This window comes from Homalodisca vitripennis, chromosome X (genome assembly GCF_021130785.1).
Source record: "Homalodisca vitripennis isolate AUS2020 chromosome X, UT_GWSS_2.1, whole genome shotgun sequence".
In the NCBI taxonomy this organism is placed as follows: Eukaryota; Metazoa; Arthropoda; class Insecta; order Hemiptera; family Cicadellidae; genus Homalodisca; species Homalodisca vitripennis.
This window is the reverse complement of record NC_060215.1, coordinates 112,155,450-112,172,300: the sequence shown is the minus strand read 5'-3', so window position 1 is coordinate 112,172,300 and position 16,851 is coordinate 112,155,450. Positions and strand designations below refer to the sequence as shown.

Here is a 16,851-nt window from a genome sequence, read left to right as displayed (position 1 = left end):
TATAAAGATCAGGTCGAGTATATAGTTTACGGTAAAACCACTCTACCGCAATCACAAATGATGAACAAAGCTAAATATTGATCTCGAATCAAATATTATAGATATTCTTGTTTGAAAGTTGACCACTATCTACATAATAGGCTACAATAACAGGAGTTAGGCCTATTAAACTACGAAACACACTTAATGTTTTGAACCTTTACATTATGAAATTCATTCGTTTTACATTATAGACCTGGACATTGTGGATCCGTACGATTTGAAATCCTAATTCTACCAAACTTAAATAAAATGGAGACTTTACGTGTTGAACTTGGGGTTTATAATACGTCATCAGTGGCAAGAAAACTAGGCAAGATTTTACTACCTGAACAGTAGGAACTCAGACTGGCACAACACAACGGTTTGAATTGATTTTGCCGTTGTATTCACTGAAATGTGTTATACACTAAAGTCCATCTCTTAACTGCAAAACAATCCATTATAATTAACAACTAAGTTTCTAATTGAAGACAAACCAAAGGTCATACTGAAACTTTCAAAACTCGATAATTTATCAATTAGCTGCAATTCTGTTCACTTATCAAATTTTAATTTTAGAGCGGCTTGTAATGAGTTAAAGTTCGGTATATTGCTTTACGACCCAAGACCTACCTATTGCAGGATCAAGTTTACAAACCTTATTTAAAATGCCTTAACAATTTTATACGTAAACAGTTGTAAATCGGCATATGATAAAAAATTACTGTTATTGTGGTTTCTTTCAAAATTTAATTGTTAGACTGTGATCATAATATTCTTACCAATTGTAGGATTTACTTTTAGATCACAAAGTTTAGATATCGTGTTTGAAAGTTAGCAAAAAACTATCTAGAGGAGCTGCGATAACGGAATTGCATTAAAATTTATCATATTTATTTCCGGGATACACTTATAAAGTGATTAATTAATTTTAAAGTAATAACTTGAAATCTTTATGTGGTTAAAAATGAAAAGGCATCAGTTTTTGGCGTTTCAGCTTCTATTTAACTACGGAGGTTTTAATAATTTACAGTGGCACACAGTGGCCTAAGAGTGGAGAACTAAGAAACCACAATATTCTTAGTTACTTCAAATTTAAAGTTTTGTATTTTCTTATCAAAATGATGTACAAACAACACATTTCAAGAGTTTTTAAATGCAATGGATTCAGATTTGATGTTCTATAAAAGCTTGAAAAGTCAGCAATACTATGACAATCCTCAGAGGCTAGCACTGGTTACGGTACCGCAATGCATTTCCAACGTAAACTCGCGCCCGTTTTAACATACAAATAAATGTGGTACCAGTGAAAAGATTAACTCTTTGGCATTTTAATTCCTTGTCTCTCTCTTTTTTTTACAGTAACGGCCACATTACATTACGGATATACTCGTATCCAGCCATCCGACAGCCCTGTCCACGAAACAGCTCTACTGGTCAACAACTATATTTACCAGCTGTGCCGCCTAATAAGGGCATCGAGTTGTATTTGAGCGCCGGAGACCGGCGGACTGTTGGACCGATGACTCCGTACACCTTCAGTTGAATACGGTCCGGCAAGCGGTATGTTTATGTGTAGTGAATTACTTGCAATGCGTGTTATATAATTGAAATGTCCTCCAGTGATGAGATGCGAATGCCATTTTGGCTTTATTGGTAGTCCTAAATGGTAACAGAAAACGGCGAAAAAAAACACGAGTTGTGGTGTAAACAGTGGTTGTCGAAGAGGGGTACGTATTCACATGTAAATTTCATAAGTGAATTAAAGGGAATCCCTAAGGATTGGCACAACTACCTTCAAATGGATGAAAGTGCGTACCTAAACCTTTTGTCATTGGTTGCTCCTTTAATTGAAAAAAAAACCACTGTGATGAGAAGTGCGATATCCCCTCATGAACGTATAACAGCAACCCTCAGATTTTTAGCTACTGAGAGGAGTTTTGAGGACCTTAAATATTCTACTTGTCATATCACCGCAAGCACCAGGCAAAATAATACCTGAAACCTGTGAAGCCATTTACAAAGTTCTACATAAGGGTCAATTGAAGGTAAGATAAACCATGTGTAACGTAAGAAAATTTATTTAATGGTATGAGTTACAAAGCATTATTGCTGCTTTATAAAAACAACAACTACTACAATTCAAAATAGATAGATCAAATAAGAATATTATTAAAACGTAAGAATCTGTCACTTCCAATACAAAAATAGAGTTTAAATAATATTTTAAAAACAATGTCATATGTAAACATTTAAGAAAAGTCATTGTATTCAGATACGTATTTAGCAAGTGTGGGGTTCACATTCTGTACCTGGCCATGTGGCAATTCCTAGTAAAAGTTCATATTCACTTGTGGGAGAGGGGAAGGGGTTAGGGGTGGTGGTTATAGGATTGGCTTGGGGTGTGTGCACTGTAACTGCTCGCGGTTGATGGATAATACTGATTGCCCGTAAAATTACTTAAATGTTGGAAATTTCCGGGTGGGAAGGGCTGGTACTGATGATATTGTTGTGGCATTTGATGAAAGAACACAAAGTTACCGTCTAAATTTCCACCATCGGCCTCAAAAAGAACATCATTGATGAATTTCTCCGCCCACCGACTTTGAATCGTTAGGCAATTCAATTCATCTTCAGTACTATAATTTTATCAAATCATCAGATCTTATCTTGTGTGTATTGAAATACTATTTAACGCTTGTCAAAACCTCATTTGTTGTTTTAGATTATCGCTTGCTTTTGTCTCGATGGTGCCCTCGGACGATCGAATTGATCAGCAGATGTTGCGGGTAAAGTAGGTAGGAGTTTAATGTTCTGTATTTCTAAGTCTTCACTGCGAACGACATCCCTCTGCCTCCATCTTGTTCTTCTATATTTGGACTGTCTGCATCTTCCTGAAAAAAGGAAAACCCTATTTACAAATTTATAATTTGTATATGTTGTGTGTGTGTTGGTGCGTACGTGTATCCGCGTGCGTGTGTGTTTTCACGCAATAATTTTTTAAATATACATCAGATTTGTTAAGGGGAATTTAAGATTTTAAGTACAAAAATTAGGTTGATTGTACCAGAGGGGTGGGTCGATATGGGGGTTTGTAATCTAAAAAGTCAGTTCTTCATATTGTTATTACTTTTTTTTACAGTTAACAATTGTGTTTTGTACCATTAAATAGTTAGAAACACAAACACTTTTGTATTTTAATAACAACCTTAGACCTGGTAAACTCTTAATATATATTATGTAAATATTAGGCATATAAGACATAGACAAAAGGAAATGTACAAAGAATTAGTTTCTTGAAAACTGAAGTTTTAAAAGTAGACATCTGAATAAAATACAAACGATTTTTGTCCCATTATATGCTAAACATTAAAAATTTATTTCCCTACATATATCAAAAATATTATTTTGAAAGCCACGTAATTCTTCTGTATGTTGATATATACATCTATTCCTGTAGAAGATGTTTTTTTTACAGTAGATTTCGTACAATTGGAATCTACCTATTCCACACTTCAACAAGCCCTGCGTAAGCCGTTTCTCTCTTCGTCCTATCGTGATACTGCTATGTTTTATTTTTCTATAAACACGATTCACTTTCATATACACTAATAAATTCCTCAAGACACTGATTTTCTTTTTCTCGTGACATATTGTCTAAACAACCTACAAGAACTGTGCAAACAACGCTGGTTCGCAGTCAGGTGGCCGGAATTCCCCAAACACCCACGAATTGTTCAGGCACGACTGTCCGGCTTGACGGTATGTGTATGGCGGCCTTAACTCCGGGTCGGCACACTCCGTTGTGAGGTCACGAACGGTGGCTGAGAAACTGACTGACTGTAACGTATTGCGAGGATCCGCACTCGCGCTCTCTTATTGGCCTACTTCGGTATCCATTGCTCAAAATGTATATAATAATAATTCTTTTATTGCATTTGGACAATAAGACATTGCATTGCAAAAGTCAGGTTTATATTATTCGTTAAAATCCCTACTATACACATTCATACTTACATTACTCATTCAAACATACATCTCTTGCGCATTCATGACAATATTCATTCAACATGAGACTCGGGGCTCTAACTAATTCAATGTTATTTAAATTTTGATTCTGATAATCCCAGCAGCCAGCCATAAACTCTTCGACAGAATAAAACGCATTCGACACCAGTAGGCGCTTCAGAAGAGCTCTAAACTGGTTTAAACTATCTGACTGTATAAAACCCTCAGAGAGCCGATTGAGAAATTTGACTCCAACCTGTGACGGCAAAAGCCTGCGAAAGCTACCGTTCTATGCTGTTGTGCACGGTAACTTTCCCTGCCTCTAGTTTCATAGGAGTGAAAGTCAATACCCCGCATAAGAACACACCATGATCGACAATACAGGGCAACCTCTAATATATAGAGGCAGGGCAGAGTCAGCAATTCAAGCTCCCTGATAGCATCCCTACACTACTCTTTGATGTTTATTTGGGAAATTATTCTAACACCTTTTTTTATAGTCTAAATACTCTTACTAGATTGTATTTGTACAGCTGCCCCAAAGTCTTAAACCATATGTCAGGTATGGATAAATCAGGCCAAAATAAGCCATTTTTAAAACTTTTTGTGAACAATCATTGGCAAGGTTACGCAGGGCGTAGATGCCTGAAGTAACACGAGCACATATATAGTCCACATGATTGTTCCAGTTTAGACACTTGTCGAGGTACATCCCAAAGAACTTGGTGGAGTCAGTATTCTCTAAGAGCTCATTTTCTGCAAAAACTTCCGGGTGGCTTACATCTTCATTTTGTCGGAGACAAAAGTTGATGACATTAGATTTTGTACTGTTTGTTCTTAAATTGATCTCAGAAACATTGTGAATGCAGCAATTGACAGCAATGAAGGATTCAATTTCAAGATTTTCTTTCGAGGTTGATTTTATGCAGAGAGTCGTATTACCGGCATATTGAATTATCTTTCCATTTTGGATCAATGAATTTATTCGATTTACATATAGAAGAAAAAGAACCGGCCCAAGAATAGATCCCTGTGGGGCTCCATGAACCAATTTATTTCTCCTCGACATGACACTTGAGACCTGCACACACTGGTATCTGTCTCTGAGTTAAGACAAGATTTATGAGGAAGACCCCGAATGCCTCAAAGCTCTAACTGGTGCATCAGTGTCTCATGGTGCACGCAGTCAAACGCCTTGGAAATGTCGAGAAATACGCTGAGCACATGTTCTCGACTCTCTAACCCATCGACAACATTAACCAGAAGATTAGAAATTTCATCGATTGTGGATTTGTTTCTCCTGAACCTAAACTGATTTGGACTCAAAATCTCAAAACACTCCAGGAATGTATTTAGCCCAATTAGGAAGGCAGCTTCGAAGACTTTACTGAATACCGACAGGATTGAAATCGGCCGGTAGTTGCTCATCTGACTGGAATCACTTTTCATAAAGATCGGTGTAACTTTAATAGTCTTTAAAATTGAAGTTAAAGAGCCTTGAATAAAAGTTTGTAAATTTGGTTAGGGGTGTCGATATATGCTAAAAGCATAACTTGATCAACCACAGTGAGACACCATTTATGTCGGTTGATTTTTTCGATTACAATCTCTGTATGATGCGGACCACCTCATCCTCGCAACAGGAACTACGGCCATGGATGTCAGCAGTTCCGGATTTCGACCTGTACCGCAGCCAGACCCCCCACAAAACGAAGCAGAAGACACCGAAGATAAATAGGCACTAAACTCATTCGCTATGTGTTCTGGCTGTGTAAAAGTTTTCCAATAACAATTTCCGAACATTTTAAACTTTTTATGGACTTTAATTTGATGGTTTGGTAACAGATAATTACAATCGTCCAGGAAATCCCAGGATTCCAGCGCTAGATGCATGTCCAATTCCTCAATATTTTCTGGTCGCACAACGCGTTTGTATTAGAGCTCCGATGCCCCATCTCCATCCTGCGGACAATCCTCGCTAAGAACCTCCTGGGCAGTATATAAACTGTATATGCTTTTGATCTGCATTATTGAAGATAGATAGACAAATATTGCCTTACATCCTGATTTGAGTTTCCTCAATAGTTAAAATTTTAACATTGATTGTGCTGTTTTCAAGTAAGATTTATATAGAAATTCATCGTCTTCTGATTGTTGTATACAGACTGGAGGGACACTCTTAATATTGCATTTAATACTCTTCATAACTTACAAGAAAACTCACTTTTATTTATTACCAAGATAAACACGTTCGTAATTTTATCATCCTTCAAATAAATATCAACCTGTAAAAATGTATTAACGCAAACTGACAAACTTACTTCAGGAGGTCCTATATTAGGTGTGTTGATTTTGTAAACGGTTATACAATTTTCATTTGTCTTTGGAATTTAATTGAACTTCTTATTGTAAAACTCGTCTACATTTTTACTAAAATTACAAAAACTATTTATTTTATCCTGTCCGATCTCTTAAAATTCTTTTTTTTAAGTCAATTTCGGATTAGCTAACAGGCGTTTTGCTTTTCTTTGGTAAAGTCTTTGACATTAGATTTGGTTGATTTGTTACTGGTGATATCTGTCCCATCTGATCTTTTTACGCAATCTTCTCTGAGTATATCCGCATGAAAGAAATTATCTTTACAAAATACATTATTTTTGGTAGGTTCAAAGTTGTTCTAATCAATAGATCTATTCCATTTTTGCCCTAAACCATTATTTAGTGGAAATTTAAATACCGAATTTAGTTCTGTTCTATCGTAATTATAATTTCAGTTTGGAACACAAATACTTATGCGGCATATTTAACTCGTATTTGTGTATAGTAAGTCACTGTAAAATGATTAATTCCTTCCATATTAGACAAATAATAACCATTAGTTTACTTACTCAGTCATTAATGAAACAACATACTACCAAAGCCATTGCACTTTTGTTAAGCTATTTGTGAATATACAAGCAAGCGTGGTGCAGATTGCTGGCGCACCAAGCAAGGCCGCACTATACACCAGGCCGGAGCCATCCAGCTGTGACGTCACTGCAGCCGTACCGGCTTGGAGCGGCCGTTATATTCAATGCAAAATACGCAACTTACAACCTGTCATTTGACAGCTTAAAATCTGGAGTAAAATTATGTATGTTATATCAAATTAAAGCTTACATCATCCTCTTTAAATCTGTGGCAATATTGTCTTATTTCGGCATGTATAAAAATAATAAAATTGATTTGAAAGACATATACTAAAATTAGAACATTTCACTTCATGCTGTTTATAAAGCTACTTGATGGCTTAAACTATCAAAAGACTTATTAATTTGTATCAATATTAAAATTTGGAAGTTGGGGTATAAATGAAGATTAAAAGTGAGTTCAAAAACTTATTTTAATGTATAAAAGTATGATTATTTTGAGTAGGTAGTCACAATATTAGTTGCAAAGGTAAAAATGACATATTAGTAAAACAGTGTATGTAGGTATCATCAGATATTACAAAGAATTATAAATACCAAATAAACATAAACAATACTTATTACTTGTTAGAATAAAATTTTACAAATTCAATTTTGTTTAGTGTTTTATACATTTTAGTTCGAACTTAACTTAGAAACTTTTCTCTTTTTTTTAGATTTTGTATTTTCACTACAAATCTTTTCAGGCTGTTTTCTTTTCATTGAATCAGTTGCTGATCTGGAATAATTATTCAAAAGAATATTACAAAATGAAAAAATTAATTGTACTGTAAGTCGACTTTTTTCTACATTACAACTGTTACACTTTTCATTCTCATTTAAGGCCAAAGATTCTAAGATAGTCTGTTTTAATACTGCTCTCTGATTATTTCTCAGAAGAAATTTACTTTCATATCTATCCTTTAAAAACTTTAAAAGATATAACAATAACCTGCATAATGAAATCAGAGGGGTATTTCAAGGTACCCCTATCAATTAAGTTATAGTAAACATTATCCTTCCGTAAAGGACCGATAGAACAATTTGAGTCACAACCAAGGGTTAACAATTCCTTGCACGATTTATATGATATATTATTTAAAATAATATGGCTTACATAACCACCAATATATACTAAACTTAACATATCACTCTGTAACTTTAACTTCATTCAGATCTACTTGAAACTAGTCAAAAACTGGATTAACGATTTCTTTTTCACATTTCTCTAAATCATCGTTCTGAGAGTATATATCTGATATAAATATTTCAGAATGTTTTGCAGAGTATAATTTAATGAGACTTAATATTTTCAACTTTTTTCAGATTGTATTACCTGATTTACAGAAATTTTATAGCAGGCCCCACTCATTTGCCTAAATTGGCCAAAACGTGCTTCCAAACTATCTGTTTGAAATTTTCCTAGTAAGATGTAGGACAATTTTAGGTTCTTAGTTAAGAATTCGATTATTTCTAACAGAGTTTTTGTCGTAAGTAACAATGCTTCTTGAGTTTCTTTAGATAATTTACCATTCATACTACCTACTTTTTCTCCTTGAATCTCTATCTCATTCCACTTAACTAACCATGAACAAAATTTTTCTAAATATAAACTGGTTTTGTCTGTCATTGAGTTAATTGGCTTGTAATATTCATCATTAAATCTTACCCATTTATAAGCTTGTTTTACATTCACAACTTTCCACCATTTTAAAATGATGTCCATGAAATAAGCAGTACCTACTAGAGTTTATATCGGTATTTTTTAGAGCTGCAATGTTTTTTTCGTCAAATAATTTACAATAAAGTAAAACATTTTGCCTTTCTATCGAAGTGGGATAGAGAACTTTCAGAGACAAAGCAGGTGCTAATTTTACATTTTCATATTGTTCTTTCTTGTGTAACATTTTCAAGTCAGATACACATGCAGTTTGTTTAATATTATAATTGTCGAAATTTGGAAACGTAAATGACTGTTTGCTATCACATTGATTCAGCCAATTGTTCCTTATACATTTAAATAAATGGACTGGATCAAAAAGAGTATATATATTTTATGACTCACAGTATGGGTTAGAAAATTTAGACATCAACTGGCCATTACAAAATCGCACAAACATATTTCTGTTTACTTTATCGTTATCGGATATTAAACATGTTATTCTAAAACCTAAGTCAGTGAGTAATTTTATAACTTGATTAGTTAGGATGAACAAAGTATATGTAGTCAAGCTTTTGACAGGAAACAGACCTTTCGATTTCTTTATATTTTGACAAAATAGAAGTTATCATAAAAACTTGTATAGTACTCGCAAGTTCAAGCTTATTGTCGTTTAGAACCAACCCCTCTATTTTACCTGCACAGTATTTAACTTGTGGTTTTACATAAATTTCATCTAGTAAAAGACTGCATACTTTTTCACTATCATTAAGAAGGCTTGCTTTCTTACATAAGTAATTAATGTGCCAGATTCTAATCCAGTGTTGTTCAGCCCTAACTTAAGCGTGTACTTACTAAGATATTTTGGGCGTGGCATAGTGAATATCTTTGCTGCTCGTATGTAATTATAAGCAGCAGGATAAGCAAACAATACAGTAGCAAACCACAGAAGAGTATTTATACAATAGCTAACTTTTTCCTTAAAAGTCAGATTAATCTGTTCCTTAAAAAACATCAGTCTCGTTGTGGCTTTTGTGTTGTCAGCATGTTCTGTAATTAAAATGTCAATTGAGTTATTTATTATTTTAATGTGTTCTTCTGTTGTGATATTTTCTGTAACAAAATCAACATTTTCTTCAAATACACAATTCAACAAAAGCGTAAGTTTTTCCCAAGAGTTTAAAATATTTAAACCACCTAAAATTCCTGCAACCTTAGGATAAGTATTTATCACAATATTATTACAATAAAAAGTGCAAGAAAGACATTCACTAATACTGATACACTTAGATACTTTCAAGTTACCCTTGCTTTTTTTAGACACATTGAAAAATTGTACACTATCCTTAGATTGATATAAAAATACATCGTTTTTTAATAAATCACAACTCTTGTCATATTTATTTACTATTTCCTTAATACTAATAATAATATCTAAAGCTGCTAATTTTTCTTTTTTCCCCTCTTGACGTCTCAACATTTCATTTTCTCTTGTTTCCGGGGGGTTTCTTAGCTGAGGCAAGTTTACTGACAAATACGAAGGCTGATTTTTAAAAATAGTTGGCACAGCATTCGGCGTAAGTTTTACTCGGTCTCTTTTTACTGTCAATACACTTCCGTCCGGCCTAGTTACTGAGTTTTCTCTTACAAGATAACATTCATCAAAGTGTTTGATGCATACTACCGAGCTCTTACTTGATACAACGTCTTTTCTATGAATGGAACGAAGCCGTTGTTGCCTAAACTTAACATCATTAGGGAATTTAAAAACTGCAATCCTACCGTCATCTTTGTAATTGCTGTCACAGCCAGGTACACAGCAGGAAGTGGGCATATTTAATATTCACAGTTGTGTAATAAAATCTAACGATACGATCAATTTAGATATTTATACATTTTTATCTTCATACTTACACACTGTCAACTTAATAAGCACTAGGTGTATGTGGTTTAACAAGCGAAATAATACAACAGTTGCGACACTACACATATCATCCAAACTAGCAATAAATAACCACAGTCAGTTAATCACGTGCAAGCGCAGGGATGAATGGTTGGTGTTGCCTTGAGCTACTCAGCCAGTGCGCCGTGCGGCTTCTCTCAGCTGATGCGGCCGGCCACTGCGATGACGTGGCGCGCTAAGTGAAGGGGGTGATTCCGGCCTGGTGTATAGTGCGGGCTTGCACCAAGTCAGCCACCGTTCAGCCACCGTTAGTGACGTCAGTGGTGGTGGCGGGACAGCCTGCCGGCACTGAGTCCATGCACCAGAGACCTACGGCAGTCAACAACGGTTTTCCTTGACGGACTTCTAGCTTGATATCCTCTCTACTTGATTCACTGATGGTCTAAAAACAAAGGTAGACGATTCACTTTTTTTTTAGGAAACCAGCTACCCAGCTTCAAAATTATATAATTTTAAACAAACGAGATTTCTTCATCAAAACGTGCAATCAGCTACAGACAAACTTGACGAACTTCAACTGTTCTTGTGATGAATTCAAAACGGATGTTCTTGTTGTTACCAAAAACGGGTTTAACAGCACTAACATCCGTCTGTATAAACTTAAAAATACAGACTGGCTTCTGCTTTCTGCCGAAATCTTCCAAAGAAGGAGGTGTGACAATCTTTCTCATACAAAATTTCACCTTTTCACCATTTTCTGTCAGTAAAAAACCAAGAAAAATTTCTAAGCAGTCGGGATCAAAATCAAACTCAAAATTGGCCATCATTGGCTTTTACAGGTCTCCCAGTGTAACTGCAGACTTCTTTTTCTCAAATCTTGAAACTTTACTGACACACCTGACAAACAAAATAAACATAAAAAATGTCTTGATGGGTGACCTTAACATCAATACTATGAACCACAACCCATGAACACACACCAGTAAAACTTTTGAATGATCTCTTAAGGCCGTTTAACCTTCAGTTGCTTGTCAAGTCTCCAACACGAGTGACGGACACAAAGCAAACGATAATTGACAATGGCATCTCCAACATTCCAAGTATCGCATGTCTGTGGTTAACACAGCAATACCTGACCACTACATCCAAGAGGTTATAAGTGGAAATCAGAGTCAAAGGGAGGCCAAAATTACCAATTCCAGAAAAGTGAGATTTGCCAGAATTTTTTGATCAATATTGAGGAGGATTTTCAAACATTTAGCGATTGTTTAAATGATGGCATTAACAAAAACTGCCCTCAAAACTAATCAAACCAACCAATTTTAGACATAGAACCTACCGAACTGGGAGACATAGAACAGTAGCTATTTTTTAAGCACTTGTCCTCACAAGGAGGTGATCACTTCACATTAACATGCTGCCAGATTCTATAAAAAATGCCCCACTTAAAGCGGTAAAAACTCTGTGTAGCAATTCAGACATTTTATAATGTAGGTGAGTTTATGGCATATTCTACAACTGGGAAACCACCAATTTGGCGTTGTCATATGATATGTCTTCTTCTGACTGGTATTAGCTTTTCAGGAGGGCCCATGCAGTCCTCTTGTAAAGCAATGCAATAACCAAACTGCACCTAAGTAAATGGATGATGTGTCTACGTGTACTGACAAAGCTGATTGGCTATTGATTGACTTGGATTGTGACTCTGTGAGTTCAAATAGCAATAGTCTTAGTAATATGGTTATGATCTACATTCTACATAAACCAACTGAGCCAGGGTTAAGTAAAGATCTGGAAAAACATTGAAATTGACAGCGCAAGAACATGTTTGTTATAAAGAATTTATTAAGCATAGCTATAATGCTTTAAAAATATCTCAATGTGAAAGTACTATAAGAAACGGATCTGGTGAGTTGAAAAACCCCTAATGAGCTCTCGTACAATTAAGCCCAGAACCTATGTGAGCAAAAAGCTCGTACCCTAAGAGGAAACTCTTATAGGAATAAGCACTTTGTTAATAACAGCCATGTTGATCGAATTTACACTTTAAAGTAATACGTTATTCGTTCTAAAGCTTCTGACATTGGGGACTTTGCTTGAGACATGCAGTGTACTATGGGGGAAATAGGAAAAAGTCTACCAGCTGATGCATCTAGAGAGGGAATATTGAAGGGGTTCACTTTTGAAATATTCCGGCCAAAGGTGCTCCCGGTGCCAAAATCGCTCATTTGAAAGAAAATCTTAAGAAACATTCCTCTGAACGTAACAGTCCGTTGTAATTGATATTCTGGTTGGTATTAATCACTTGTTCAGGGTTATAATGGGCCTCAAGGTACAAAGTTGGCTATAGCAAGCTTGCTGGGCTTCACAGTATGGTAGAACTGTTGAGATTGACCAAGCACAAATTTCCTCATTCTAGAATAACGATGAATAGTATTCTTGTTCGTATACTTATAGTATAGAGGTTGTAGGTGCTTTTTAATCTATAAATGACCAAGTGTTACTTATGTGCAATAATTTTGGGGTTGATTTGATTGAGGTGAGTCATACAGCTGAGTGGCATCTGGGCAGAGGTGAGCGATAGGGAGGACATGCTTGTCTTGGAAATTTAATTTTAAAATCTATTCGTAAGGTGTTGTGATATAGCACAATTCAGGCGAGTAGAGAGTGATGGCACCCCTCCTAGTTATTCTGCTGCTTGTCATTTACCTAATAATACTCCTCCTCTGTCCCCTCAGGACAAGCAAATGGGTATAATCTGTAGGATAGCGCTGTCAACATAAGTTCACTGAACACATGGTTTGAGGAGACTTCATATTTGATCTGTTGGGTATTACAAAATCTTTGAAAACCCTTCTGTTCTTCAGACAGCATCTAGGTGGCTTGCTACAATCTATGGAGAAATTATATAATAACTCAGCAGGGAGACAGTAATGGCGGATTAGCCCTTAATGTAAAAAATGGTATAAATCTGACCAGGATTCACCTTACTAATATAAGCAGTTGATTGGAGTATCGTAGTTGAGGATTCCAGGCGGTCCCATATTCTTGCCTGAATTAGTCGATATGTTTATTATTCTTTGACAAATCTCCAGAAGTTGATAGCATTGTCCTTTTGGTAGATCTTAAAATATATCTTTTAGATAACAGCAAGGCCGATTGTGAATGTCTTAAGAACCTTCCTCACTCAATGAATATTACTCAGCTAATTAAGGAATGCATACTGACCATTTGTTGTTTGTGATCCAATGGTCAGGAAACGGGTTACCAGGAAAAAAGCCCCCTGGATAAGCACATAATTATATTAAGCATCTGACGAAAGTAAAAAAATAGGAGCATACCAAAGTGCCTTTCCTCAAGAATTGCATACTGCCATGCTCAATACAACATTGTAATAAGCTTAATGCTGCAATACAACAAGCGGCGTCCCTCAAGGTAGTTGGTTGGGACCAATTCTACTTATCATACATACCACTGATTTTAGAGTGCGGATTGGGAGTATTATTCTCTTCATACATATGCTGATGACTCGCATCTTAAGTTATCTTATCCACCTGCTAATTTCCACCAATCCATCAACAATTAGACATGTCTACACTGGTTTTGAGGCTGTTAAAATGTGGGCGGAATATAATGGCCTTCAACTCAATCCCGGCGAATGCCTTGTTTTGAAAGTTAGCAATTCGGCTTAGAAGGGAAGTAAAAACCATAAATAATGATAACTCAGCCTTACTTCGCTGGCAACCTCTTAAGTATGTCTCAGTGTTTAAAAATATTAGGAGTCAGTTTTGATTTTAAAATAATTTTTCATCTCAAGTGGGAGTCATCGGTCGAGGTGTTGTTACCAGGTTAAAATCTATGTACATTTTTTAAACAGTCTTACCTGAAGCTGGTAGATTATTGGAGGTAGTCGAATCTGTGATTTTAAATTAGCTCATTACGCCGTACCTATTTTTGGTGATATTGTGAATCTGTAAAATACTCTTACGATGCTTTAGAAAAATGCTCTACGTTTCGTATATAATCTAAAAGTTTTACCGCATCAGCGATTATCGCATAGTTGTCTTATTTAATCTTTTCCGATTGTACATAATTTACTCTTAATACAAAGGCCACGCTATATATATACTATTGCTTCAGCTTCTGGCTACGAGTCGAGAAGGAAGGCTGTTTCTTATTTTGCACTCCATGGATACAATCACTTGCGGCCCATCTGAAAGAAAATGAAAGATTTGTTACTCCATAAACCTATATAAATGTTAAAACGTTCTTATTTCTTGTAAATTTGTATTTAATTATAAGTATATGGATAAGTTAATTGATAATTTGACCTAAATTCCCTTGTAATCCGGCGTTTTACTTTGAAGAACGCTTGGGTATATAAGACATAATTTTTGTGGTGATGAATATTAAAACCCGGAATAGCGTTTCGATGCTATTAGTAATGGTATTTCAATATGCCGTTAATCAATGTTTCTAACGAGATATTGGCTCCTTACAGCAGAACGTTGAATCGGTACATCGTTTCAATGAAACGAAATTATTTTAAAGCCCGTTGAAGAGTGTTAGAACAAATAGTTCGTTCCAAAGATAACAGTAAAATCTGTAAAACTTGAGAAATTTCTGGACTTGATTAATTGAAATCCAACAAAGTTCATTCTAAGAAATATTTAGTACCGTTATTACTATATTTTTCACTACGCCTGTAAATAGCTCTAAAACATTCTTTTAATCTGAATAGCATAAAATCAAATTTTATATCTATGGTGGTTGAAGATTGTTTGGAAAATCTTATAATTCCATTTGTGCAACAAGAACTTGCTCTGAAAAAACAAACGTCGGTTTAATTGATAACTTGGTAATAGTTCTTCACGTAAACTTTGTTATTGACAATGGATGATTTGAAGGGATAGTAAGTAATATTTCGGTTATTCACGGCCCATCGAGGGTTAAGTTCACAGTATTACAAACAAACTTATAGGCTTATAACGATTTTGGTTTTGTCAAATGATTTTAAAGTTCTTGCGAGTTTATAAATCTGTGATAGTGTTATAAATATGTTAATAAGCAAACCTTGACAGTCATTGTATTATCAGTAGTGTTTAAATTAAGTGTGTGAATTATGTTCAGCTTCAGTTTCAGATTTCGAGATGACAGCAACAGATGAGAAAACTTTCTCCGACACAAGCCTTGTATTGAATTGGAAAGTTTGTGGAAGAAATTTCAAGAACATGTTTGAACCCTTGTAATGCGCTTGAAGGGACTACCTCACCACCGACCCCCCATGGAGCAAGGGATACATCATAAATCCTTCAAGGGTTCAGCAGAGTTTAATATCGTCATAAAAGAAGACTTTTATCTATGCTTTCATGTCTCAGACATCAGTATATGACCTATTGTTGTGTTTGAGGGGGGCGGGGTGGAGTGAAACGCTCGTTTCTTGGTCTACTGGACGTAAGTTTAGCCTGATCAACTAAACAAAGTTATATTGGTTAGTGGCGCGCCAACGCAAAATTCGTCTTTCACCAAGGTAACGGAGTGTGTCCGTCCCGACCTTGAACAGATAGATAACGTGGTAGTTGTTATGTGTTGCAATGAAGTAGGCGACTGTATGACGACAGCTGAAGTTCAAGGTCCGTCCACCTAGCGCTGGGAGTGATGTCACGAATCGAACGTTGAGATTTCGAGTTCCTTCATTGTTTGGCGGATCCTTGATTATAGATCCTTTAGCAAACATGAGTTGAACTTTTCTTTACTTTTTACCCGATCTCGCTGTTTCTTTTCGTCTACAAGCATGTGTGCACTACTGTTCAGGCTACCCTCGTATTTATCATATTATTATTACGTGTTAAGTTCTTGATTATTAATATTAATATATGCTGCCACCAACCGGCCACCTGCCGCGGATCGCCTTCGCGAGCGATCGCATCTACCGTCTTATGTAAACTAAATGGCAAATCCAAAATAACTATTTTGACTAAAACGGCACGGCAGGGACATGGCAGGCTATGTGTAAATCCACTTTGGAGTGTTACCCCACCGGGTGAGGGGGAGTCCGACTCACACGGTCGCGCGAGTAGGTGAATATTTGGATAAATAAACCACCTGAGTGAGCTATTCACGAGTGACTCGGAATATTGTTTCAGAGGCCTGACACGGACAAAGGATCGAAGCAAGAGAGCAGGTAGACAGAGCCGAGCAGTTCCGACTATCACCGACAAACCCCGAACATCTCTAGCTTTTCTTATATGGTTGTGCATTTTGCGGGTTGGCGTGGAGGGATGATTATTGGTGGGTGAAGCAATGGTCGC

The 16,851-nt window shown here is 35.9% G+C and overlaps 1 protein-coding gene across 1 annotated transcript; it reads right to left on the bottom strand.

The window, feature by feature from the left end:
- Positions 1–7,609: 7,609 nt before the first annotated feature.
- Positions 7,610–11,045, bottom strand: LOC124368575. The gene has a single exon (XM_046825817.1). It carries the CDS (start codon positions 10,469–10,471, stop codon positions 9,374–9,376), a length of 1,098 nt encoding a protein of 365 aa, XP_046681773.1. The 5' UTR covers positions 10,472–11,045; the 3' UTR covers positions 7,610–9,373.
- Positions 11,046–16,851: the final 5,806 nt, after the last annotated feature.

Bases quoted from the DNA above. Each gene is read 5' to 3' on its own strand.
- LOC124368575 (XM_046825817.1), bottom strand. From the start codon at position 10,471: ATGCCCACTTCCTGCTGTGTACCTGGCTGTGACAGCAATTACAAAGAT.